The sequence below is a fragment of the Terrapene carolina genome, unplaced genomic scaffold, assembly GCF_002925995.2.
Source record: "Terrapene carolina triunguis isolate 2854851 unplaced genomic scaffold, T_m_triunguis-2.0 Scaffold629, whole genome shotgun sequence".
NCBI classification, from domain to species: Eukaryota; Metazoa; Chordata; order Testudines; family Emydidae; genus Terrapene; species Terrapene triunguis.
Window position 1 is genome coordinate 11,147,653 of NW_020664980.1, and position 10,432 is coordinate 11,158,084.

General features: G+C 45.4%; 1 protein-coding gene across 1 annotated transcript in view; it reads left to right on the forward strand.

The window, feature by feature from the left end:
• Positions 1 to 10,432, forward strand: part of PKD2L2 (polycystin 2 like 2, transient receptor potential cation channel) — a 32,464-nt gene extending 22,032 nt beyond the window's left edge. Inside the window, exons 8-15 of the mRNA XM_026659328.1 lie at positions 574 to 755; positions 1,510 to 1,630; positions 2,683 to 2,784; positions 4,018 to 4,109; positions 5,923 to 5,992; positions 6,927 to 7,051; positions 9,017 to 9,138; positions 10,364 to 10,432. Of these exons, the coding sequence (XP_026515113.1) occupies positions 574 to 755; positions 1,510 to 1,630; positions 2,683 to 2,784; positions 4,018 to 4,109; positions 5,923 to 5,992; positions 6,927 to 7,051; positions 9,017 to 9,134 (810 nt within the window). The 3' untranslated portion in view covers positions 9,135 to 9,138; positions 10,364 to 10,432. The remainder of the gene's footprint in view (positions 1 to 573; positions 756 to 1,509; positions 1,631 to 2,682; positions 2,785 to 4,017; positions 4,110 to 5,922; positions 5,993 to 6,926; positions 7,052 to 9,016; positions 9,139 to 10,363) is intronic.

Sequence of the window (10,432 nt, forward strand, 5' to 3'; positions counted from 1 at the left end):
TGGCGCAGGAGTCTGGGGCGGGCCGATAGGAGGTGGGGGCCGGGCCATGACCCCTCCCCTAACCGGGCCTCCATACAATTTACAAAACTCGATGCAGCCCTCAGGCCAAAAAAAAAAAAAAAACCACCTTTGCCCACCCCGGTCTTAGGCTCTCAAACATTTGGGGGAGAAACCTCCTTATCAACATCCCCTCCATATACACACTCATACATGGATCGACCCTATTCTGGAGGCCTTGAATCATGGCTGTTAGCTTGGCTTGCAGCAGCTGTCTTAACAGGGGTCACCATGCGCCACAGACTTGATTACAAGCCTCAGCATCCAGTAGAGGCGCAGTCCCCCTCGGTGAGCTTTACTGAGCAAATGTATTTGGCCACAAGCCCACAGAGCAATCCTTTCCCCACAAACAGGTTCAATCCAGCTCTAACTGAATATTCATGCTATTAATATTGATTGGACACCAGACTTAACCTGTAAGTAACTGTAAACAGGCAACAGTCCAAGTATTGTATTAAAGAATGTACAATATGTTTTGGTCACCTCCCAGTAATAACTTGATCTGTTCTCTTCCAGATATTTAAGTTCATAAGCTTTAACAAGACGATGACTCAGCTGTCTTCCACTTTATCCCGCTGTGCCAAAGACATCATCGGATTTGCTATCATGTTTTTCATCATATTCTTTGCATATGCACAGTTAGGCTACCTGGTCTTCGGGTCACAAGTTGAAGAGTTTTCCACTTTTCAGAACTGCATGTATGCAGCTTTCAAACCTTTGCCGTGCAGACACCCCATTTCTTGGGCACGCAAACAGCCTCCCCCCAGCAGAACTTAAAAATACAGGCCCCCACCACTTATGCTATTACAGTAATTGTACTCTCTTCAGGTAATACGAGTGCTGCAAAGCTCAGAGCCCTGTAGCCCATCCACAACCCCTTCCGGATTTCCTCTAGAAAGGCATTCTCAACGATCTTGCTGCTGCAGCAGCAGACTAGGTCAGATTCCAGTTGGCACCTGGAATCAGGTTTACTGCCTCCAGTACCCAATATGCTTCCACATCAACGTTATATGCAGAGTCTTGACTGAAAACAGCCCTCATTCCTGACAGCAAGAATAATTTGTGCACGGGCATGTCGATAGGACTGTTGCCTGATCTGCAGCCCCAAATGAACTCAGAATCACACAGAACACATTCCCTGACCTCTAGGCCATGCTCCATTATGCCCTGTGGGTAAAAGTCAGAGAGAACCTGCTGAGTAATCACTCTGATTTTACAGACGGCAGAATCTTGGCAATGAGTTGCCACCCTGCACCGCCTGTACCGGCCGTAATTTTTATTGCATGGGCATATGCACAGAGCTAGCCAGTGTTTGGCTTGTGCCTTTCTAAACATTTCTCTTCCAGAAGTTCTTTAATCAGTAATCATACTTCCTACCTTACAAAATAACCCCTTTAAACCTTTAAAAGAAGGTCACGCAGTCACAATATTTCTGTTCATTTTTTCTCCAAGTTTTACGCAGTTTCGCATAGTGCTGGGTGATTTTAACTTTGCAAGCATAGAGCAAGCCAACCGAATTCTCGGCCCCATTTACTTCATTACCTTCGTGTTCTTTGTGTTCTTTGTATTGCTGGTAAGTGGTGTTTTAATTATGAATAATAATAATACATTTACACTAAACACAAGTCATACTCAACCCTCTCCTTTCACATAGTGATGTTTGTGCACATCAGACTAGGCCACGTCACTCTTCTAGAGGGTTGTTGTGTGATTGCTAGGGCCTGCTGTCTTCACTTCAGAGTTAGCCCAGGTTCTTACCCAGGTGTTGCCTTTAACCCTTCTCCCATCTCACCTGAGTTTAATGGTGGTTTCAACCCAGGCTAGCTAGCCCAACTGGAGGCATGGGTTAAAACTCTGGATCCCTGCTTTCACTTGGGCTGGTAATCCACCCACTTTGCAGTGAGTGGACACAGATTAAATCACTTGAGTGCTGATAGTCCTCCAGTGCCTTCGCACAATTGCCCCTGTTCCCAGAAGGAAAGACAAGTTCTCCCACAATTCACGGGGAAAGAATCACAGAGTGCCTCAGTTTACTGCAGCACAAAGAATCCTAGAATGTGCTGTCAAAAGTCTATCAGCACACGCAGATAGTGCAGCACCAGCGAGGACACAGTAACTCTGATGTAGCTTTGCTAATCACACCTTGCTGAGCTAGAGCTGTCCTCCATCAAAGAACATCACAGAATACAGGGCTAGAGGTAGGAGGATGCAGCCTGTAGTTCCATCTAGGGTGTCACACCCTTGGTATGATTCTCCTTTCCTTGATCATCTAGATGCACCTTTGATTGTGTCCGTTATTTACCCCAGTGTAAATGTCAGCAGAATTTGGCCCTTTTTTCTAACCAGTAATCCTTAATACAAGGACACCAGTGCCCAAATGGGCATAGTTGCTACTCCTAGTTTTCTAGAGCTCTGCTGCAGCAGCATTTGAGGCTGACTTTAGTGCATGTCCCTGCCATGCTAAGCACAGAAGCACTCATGAGCAAGTCAGGGAAAAAGAGAAGCTGAGTCAGAATAGGGAAAGAAGGGTGCTAGAGAAGAACCTGAATAGATGTGAGTAGATTCAGAGAAGCAGAAATAGAATTTACATAGAGAAAAATCTCCAAATGCTTCCTTTCTATCCAGAACATGTTCTTGGCTATTATTAATGACACATATTCAGAAGTGAAAGCTGACTTTGCAGTGGTACCGAGTAAAGAATTTGAGATCAGTGACCTCATTAGACAGGTAAGTACATGCCTCTAAAATGCTCTCGTTTAAAGGGTCACACTCACAATAGAAATATATTTTCCAAGGGAAAAAAAAAAAAAAATCCACAGAACTGATTAAATGCCTGTTCTGAAATCAGTTCGTCCGTAACTATTTAAGAATACTCTGAATTTGTTTCTGCAGTTTTAACCAATAGATGAAAGTTCACAGGGTACATCTCGGAGACCTCCAACGAGGGTCCTCCCGGAAAACTTGGGAAGACCAAACAAGCAGAAATTAAAACCTTTAATCCCCGCCCTCCAGCTTTCAGGCCATCTTTATACAGCACAAAGGAGCAACAAGGGGTATAAACCGCTTTCTGCTTAAACTTTTCAAGTCACCTTTAGGCCTGAAATTAAGACCTCGTCCCGTCCCAAAAAGGATGCATGTCTAGGAGAAGATGCTGAACATTAAACAGTTGTCTAGGGATCCAGTAGAACAGGTGACCCCAGGAATGGAATACAGCCATCCTGAGATCACTCCTTTATCAGAAAAATCACTATCCACTGGGATAAGGTTTGGGGTCTGCGATTGAGAATTTGGTCAATTGGATGTGCATGAAAGCCCCAATTCTGCCGGGATCCACTTGCATGGAGCTCACTGCAGGATCAGGGCTTCCAGCTGTGTTTGCTTGAGGTATCTGCCTATATGTGCAGAGAGTTAATTACTAGGCTCTTGCAACCATTCCACTTTCCTCTGGGGTTTTGTTGGCTTGAGTCACTAATTTCCCTAGAGCCTGATTCCAAAGGGGAGCTGGGTGCTCAGCTTTGCTGAGGAGTTGGCCCATAACGTGTAAGAACATTTTATACTAGGTTGTACAGGTCCCACCAAGATAACTTTGATTTATAAAGGGGTCTAGTTTTCTCTTTTTCTCTCTCTAATTATGAACCATTTTAAGATTAAATCGAACATAGCAGAAGAGTCCAACTGGATTCACTTGTATATTGTCTTAGTGGATCCCATGAGGCTTTTGAATATAAAAGGGTAAATTTTCGGAGCTGAATGCAAGGTACTGGGAATGTAATTTTCATTAACACTAATAGGATTCATTTCTAAATTGCCGATGCCTCATGTTGACGGGGTGTCCCTTAAATTCAAGCATTACAAAGCTTTTTGTGTCATGGCTTATGGGAAAGCATTTCTCTCTGTAGAAGACCTGATTTGACATTTAACTCACTTGGTGCATTTTCCCTTTTTTAAAATTGTGCTCAGAGTTACAATAAAGCCCTTGTGAAACTCAAGCTGAAGAAATCGAAGATGGAGGATTTGTATCCAGCAGGTGGAAGCTTGCAAAGCATGAAAACGTAGGAATCCAGCCCCAGCATTTTTTTCTTTAAACTTTCAGTAAATTACTTTTAACCCATCTACTTAATTTTCAAATACACTCGAATATCTGGAGACTGGTGCAGGAGGTAGAGCGAGTGAACTCTGTGACCCAGATCCTCAAAGGTATTTGGGCGTCTAATTCCCATTGATTTCAGGGGCGCCGTCTGCTCGTTTCCTGGGTACAACTCCCAATGATGGCAGCAGGAGGGCGGAATGAAGCTGTATAGTGCTTCATACTGCAATTTGGTGATCATAGAAGTCAGAGATGGGAAGATCCTGTCCATCCCCCTTAGCATGGGCAAGATTTCTCCCTGGAGTATATTTTCACATGGTCTCAGCACCTAGCCCTAAATCAGCCTTAATAGTCTTATTTAAAATAATAAAAACAATGCCTAGCTCTGATATAGTGCTTTTCATTCTGCTCTCGCAAAGAACTTCACAAAAATGAAGTGGGGAAACGTACATCAAACATTAGATTGAATGAGTTAACTAATGAGACTATTAAAAGCTTTGGTTAAATTGCAGTGGTTGCCATTTAAGAAGTAAATATTTTCATCTGTTAAGAACAGGAAAATATTGTGACTTATCTGCACAGAGTCAGTGCTATGGGGAGAAGAATGTTCCCTTTTTAATAGCAACCTCTGCATAAATACTGCAGCAACTATTGCTAACCCATGGTGACGCACCTCCCTTGGGAAGCGCAGAGCCAGACCTTTCAGAAGAGCCCACTGTAGTCTTTGGATGACAAGACATCTAGGGCCAGCTTTAGAACTGTTTCTTTGAACACACACACACAGGGTAACGCATGCTCAGACATGCGTTCATGTTGTGTTTGTGATGATATGCCCTTGATATAAACAGGACTCTGCATGGTTCTTCAGTCATTAAAAAATAAACTACTGGTTTTCATCCTGAAGAATCTTAATGCTCGAACATCCTCACTGCCAGGCGTGAAGGCAAGAGCTCCCAGACTAGTTATGGGGTGATTTCTTTTTTCCTGCACAATAAAAAGGTGAATGGAGCATCTACTCTCTGTCTCCTGAGCGAAGGCTCATTTCTGCCCCGAGAAGGGACAGCTAGTATCCATCTCATTGGGGAGCTGTTAAATATTGTCCCTTTCCTGGGAGTTTCTCATTAAAAGACCTCCTTAGCACACTAGATGGATTGGAGCCATATTATTTATGTGGACCCATAGCCAACCAAGTACTAAACACTCCCCACTCACCCATGCCCTGATCCCCAAGTGTGGGACAAGGCTGTGATGTTGACATAGCTTCACACTTAGCTAGTTTCAGCCTATGCTCACTTCATGGACCACCGATGATCTGCTGGCCACAGGGTGTTGGCTGTCCTTCCCATTTCCACCTGCTAAATTGGACTAAGGGAGCTAAATGCATGTCAAATGCCTTCTTAATATTATTCTGCCACACAAGCCATTGTGATGGTTGCCTCAGAATGGTCTGTGACTATGGGATCCATGAGATCACAAAATGGGAGAGAAGGCATCCACAAGACACTCTCTCTCTAGCAAATGGTAAACCACATTATGGGAAAACTGAGAACCGCTGACCTAGCTCATGGGCTGTCAAACTGTGGGGGTCGGGACCCCAAAGTGGGTCATGATCCTGTTTTAATGGGGTGCTGTTAATTTGTCTCACAAGACGAATAGTCCGAGCCATCAATCCATCTCACAGACCCATCCTTTTTCTTGCTAGAGAGATTCCCCCTACACCCTCACGAGCCTCAAAGACCTACTCTGACATGATTTTCCTTTCTTTGTATGATTGATAGCAAGGGGCATTCTGCCTCCAAAACAGACGATGCTTTGAAGCTTTCCAGAAGATCTAGTGTGGACGAGAAGGTAGACTTTGTTTCTCTTTTTTTCTTACCAAAAGGCATTGATGTTATTTTAGATTTTACTCGCGATGGTCACACAGGGGAGATCACCAGGAAGGTTTCCGTTGTACGTTGATGTAACAGGCTAATATTTTACATCATGGAAGTAGCGTTCAAACTTGAACGAGGCGATATGAGTTAGCTAGTTGTATTCTCTAGCCCGCAGAGAAAGGTCGACAACAGTGCTGCTCTGTTCAGGGGAGGCCAGGCATCAGAAGAGCAGAGCTGCTGCCAGTTTGAATTAAGTGCCTTTGCAGAGACCCTAGGCAGTGGGATCAGTTAACCAAGTGTTGAAGCAATACAAGAACTAGAAAGCAAAATGCTATATAAGAGGCCTGATTGGGTCAGAGACCCCATCTGCTTCCAAGCATCAGAGAGAGCAAGTACTTCCACAGGTTTTATTTTGTGCTACAGAAGGAAGTGAAGAATTCCCATGGGGCTTGTGAAGTCCATACTGAGGCAATAGAAGGTCACTGCTTCATTGCCTCCCCCTTGAACTATTTAAGAGTCCATAAAAATGGAGCTTCGACAGCTGCATAGTGGAAACTGCCTTGCCCTGGGAATTCTTTTATTTTCTCTACTCATTCTGTAACATTCCCTCTCCAGGTAAAGCCATCTTGGGGCCTCCCCTAACTCTGAATCAATATTTATACTCTCCCCCTCCCCCAGTTTTGGAAGGAGCAGATGCAGGATTCCCTTTAAAATGAAGAGAAGAGACCTCCAAAAAGCCAGAGAGCATTTTCCCCCTACAGTTGCATCTTTCTCCACAGCTGCATGCTTCCTAAAGTACATTGTGTGAGTGAATGTGTTACCTACAATGTGTGCGTGGGAGACAGCTAACTCTTTATACAATATGGGGCTTTTCTTCTGGAAGACATACCCTTTCCTCTGTTGAGCAGGGTTATCTAAAGTCACCACAGCTACAGAAGTGGAAGGAGAAGCTTGACCAGAAGTATCACTCTGCTGAGAATAAGGAATTGGCCGTGTCTCCTCAGGACCAAGTCTCTCCTCAGGAATTTCAGCAGTATGTCTTTGTCGTAGGTGGACAGAGTAGCTACTGTGTCTGTTCTAAGTGGGTGGAGGAGGTAGCAGGGCTGGCCCCTTGCAGATCAGACTGGCAGGCAGTGGGGAGAAATCAGCTTGGCTCATTTCCCACCTATTTAATATCCATTCAGCTAAGATGCAGCAGCCTATTCTCAATGGTCACCTGTGCCACTTTTTAACTGGGGTTTCGTACCGAGTCACCTGAGGGACAAGCAAGCAGGTCAGCACCGGTTAGAAAGAGATTGTGCAAATGCACACAGGCCTCCTGAGTTTGGGTGGAAGGGGCAAGTGGGAAGATAAGCAACTTCTAAATCCGGCCCTTCTTAAGTCTGTGAGGATCAATTGACGTGTACTGTAACCAACACGACCAGGACGGGGATAGAACCCACCACCTTCACTTACACAAGCAGCGGTTTCTAATCACTGAAGTTCCAGGAGAACTACCAGAAGCAATAATACGTGGCTGTGCCAGTGGCTAGACACCCAGCTTTGCATAGGGGTTTGTCTACATGGGAAAGTTAATTAGTAGAAGGTAAGGGGTAAATTTAAAAAACACTAACTATTCCAGAATAGCTCCCGGGGAGGGAATGATTCCAGACTAGCTTATTCTGAAGTAGTTACTCCAGTCAGTTTCCTCAAGTCTCTTCCACCAGCAGAAGTTGGTGCAATAAAAGATATTACCTCACCCACCTGGTCTCTCTACAGCCCTAACTTTGACATTCCATCCAGCAGAGGGCAGGGCAGTAGTCTCACTGCCAATCACACCCACACGGCTTAGCTACACAAGAAGGTTTTGCTTCTTTAAGCATACCAGCATTGTTAAAGCAGCAATCCCCTCTAGCATGCAGGCAGTTATGCTGGTGCGTTTAAGGGGGTTATACTGAGCATGGCTTATTCCGGCTCAGGAATCGAAATCAGCTATACTCGCTATAAGACACCTTTATACTGCTATAACTGCATCCAGAGGTTGGGTTGTACAAGTAAATCAGTTAAAAACACACACACCCTTATCCAAAACCGTTATACTGGTACAAAATCTGTGTGTAGAGCAGGCCTCTGCTCGTTCGTTGGAGTCTGAAAATCATGCTGCAGTAAATAAGGACAGTAGTGAGATGGCTGAAGAATTCACCTCACCATGGACCAGGTCCAAAGCCCACTGATGTTAACAAAAAGAATCCCACTGGTATCAGTGCGTGGGGATCTGGCTCACTATTCCTCATTGCCCATGTTTCACGTTTAGTGGTGGAGAACAGCAAGTCATAGGGAGTGAGGAACAATATGGAGAACACTAAATTATTGGGAGTAAATAGCTGTTTTATACCTACTGTATCGAGAATATGGGGCACAGGAGGTGACGTATGCCCAGTCTCTGCACTGAGGTAACACCCTCCCTTCGTCAGCCCTGACACACCAGGCTCAGCGGGGGCTGTGCAGCGAGGAAGTGGCACAGAAGCTTGCTCTCCTGCCAGGGCCCCATCAAGTGTGGTGGGAAGCAGCACAGGGATCCATATGCAGAGGTAAAGAAAGGGGTCGCGGTGGCATTCCCCGACATTCGCTTGGGAGAGTCGCAGTCGCTGCCTGGAGAGGTAAACTGAGATTGTAAACTCTTTGGGGCAGGGAATGTCTTTCCACTCTGCATTTATACAGCACCCGGGACAGGTCACTTACTAGGATCATCTGAGTATCTTTCACTTAATCAGTTCCCTGCCACTGTAATACTGTGGTCCAATTATGGTCTATGGTAGGCTTGGTGTGGAGGTGGCTGCGTGGCCTGTGATATACAGGAGGGCCCGTCTGGCCTTGAATGCTACCACATTGGGGCCCTGGCCTGTGACTGGGATAACCACAATACAGATAATGGAGGAGGACTCTTCCAAACAGGGTTCTAAAGACCAGCCAATGCCCACTGGGGACAGTTCATCAGTGCATTTTTATTCTGTTCTAGACTTTTCAGATACGCGACGGAACTGGAGAAGCGACTAAATGAGGTTAACGCGAAGCTGAGCAGAGTTCTGAAAGGCATGCCTGATCCGAAAGGCTCTCCAGACAAGAAACAGAGATAGTGAGGTATAAGGGATGGGCCAATTTGTAATCCCCAAATGAGCTTTATTTCCTTGCTGACTGAATTTCTGAGTTATCCACAGGAGTCTCTCTCTCCTAAGCTCCTGCGTTTCTGGACAGGAGGAACAGGGACCATTTTTCTTAACATTTTTCTTAAGTTGAAACAGAGAAATTCAGTATTAAACACTCTCCCACCCCTCGTAATTGTGAACCAATGTGTTCACCAGGACCCTCCCCTGACCCCCAGTCCCACTCCCACACAAACACACCAAAAGCCAGAGTTATTCCAGCTCTGTGCAGGAGATCCCCAAGCTGCAGGGAGACTGCCTTCATGGGGCAGTGGCTGCAGAGACTTCCCAAGTAGAGCTTCACCACTTCTAGAGCACTGGTCTGGGACTCAGAGAACCTAGATTCTTCTCCTTGCTCTTCCATGAGCCTGCTGGGTGAACTTGGGCAAGTTGCTGCAGTTCCGTGCCTCAGTTTCCCCATCTGTGAAACAGAGATAATCATACTGACCTCCTTTGTAAAGCACTTCGACATTTTACCGCTGTTAAGATAAAAGCACCACAGTTTTTTCTGTGTTACGGCAGATCCTGCCCACTGATAAGGATGGAATCACTTGTTTCTTAACAGGCCTTCCTTTGGTTCCCACCGCTCACAAATCAGCTTTGTCTTACTTTATACAGCAAAATCTGATTCACCTATAAAACATTGGAGAACAAGAATTCTTGTTTTCCAGTCCTCCTTCAACTGAGCCAGTAGGGGGAGCTTTCCTCTTCGCTTACCAAATCAAAGCAGCCAGCATTGATTTTAAACAGAGCAGCCTGTCTTGGAAGGTGGATTAGTGATTTTTGTTGTTGTTGTGGGTTCCCGCCCCATGTATTTGATGCTCCTAGGAAGTGCTAGATTGATAGTCGTGGGGACCAGAGGTCTCTGTCCATCCACTAAACACACACTGCACAGGCAGAAGCAGCCACTCCACTCTAGCCCAAACCTAATCTGGAGGGACCAATGCTAGAGCTCAGAAGATGCTTCCCAGCCTGCCTTCTCTTCCCCCTCCCTGCAATGACTCATTCAGATCTTTGCCATCAATGGTACCCATTGGGGTAGACTGACATCACCAAGACGTTCCCCCATGGGATGGCTCAGGTGCAATCTTTTAGAAAGAATCCCGAGGTGGCTCACTTAAAACTAGCTGGTCATTGTGATGTTTGTTTGTTCCTGATTACAGCTGCAGAGAGACAAGTTGCACAAAACAAATCCTATATTCCAAAGCTTTCCAAGCACGCTGGCAACTGGC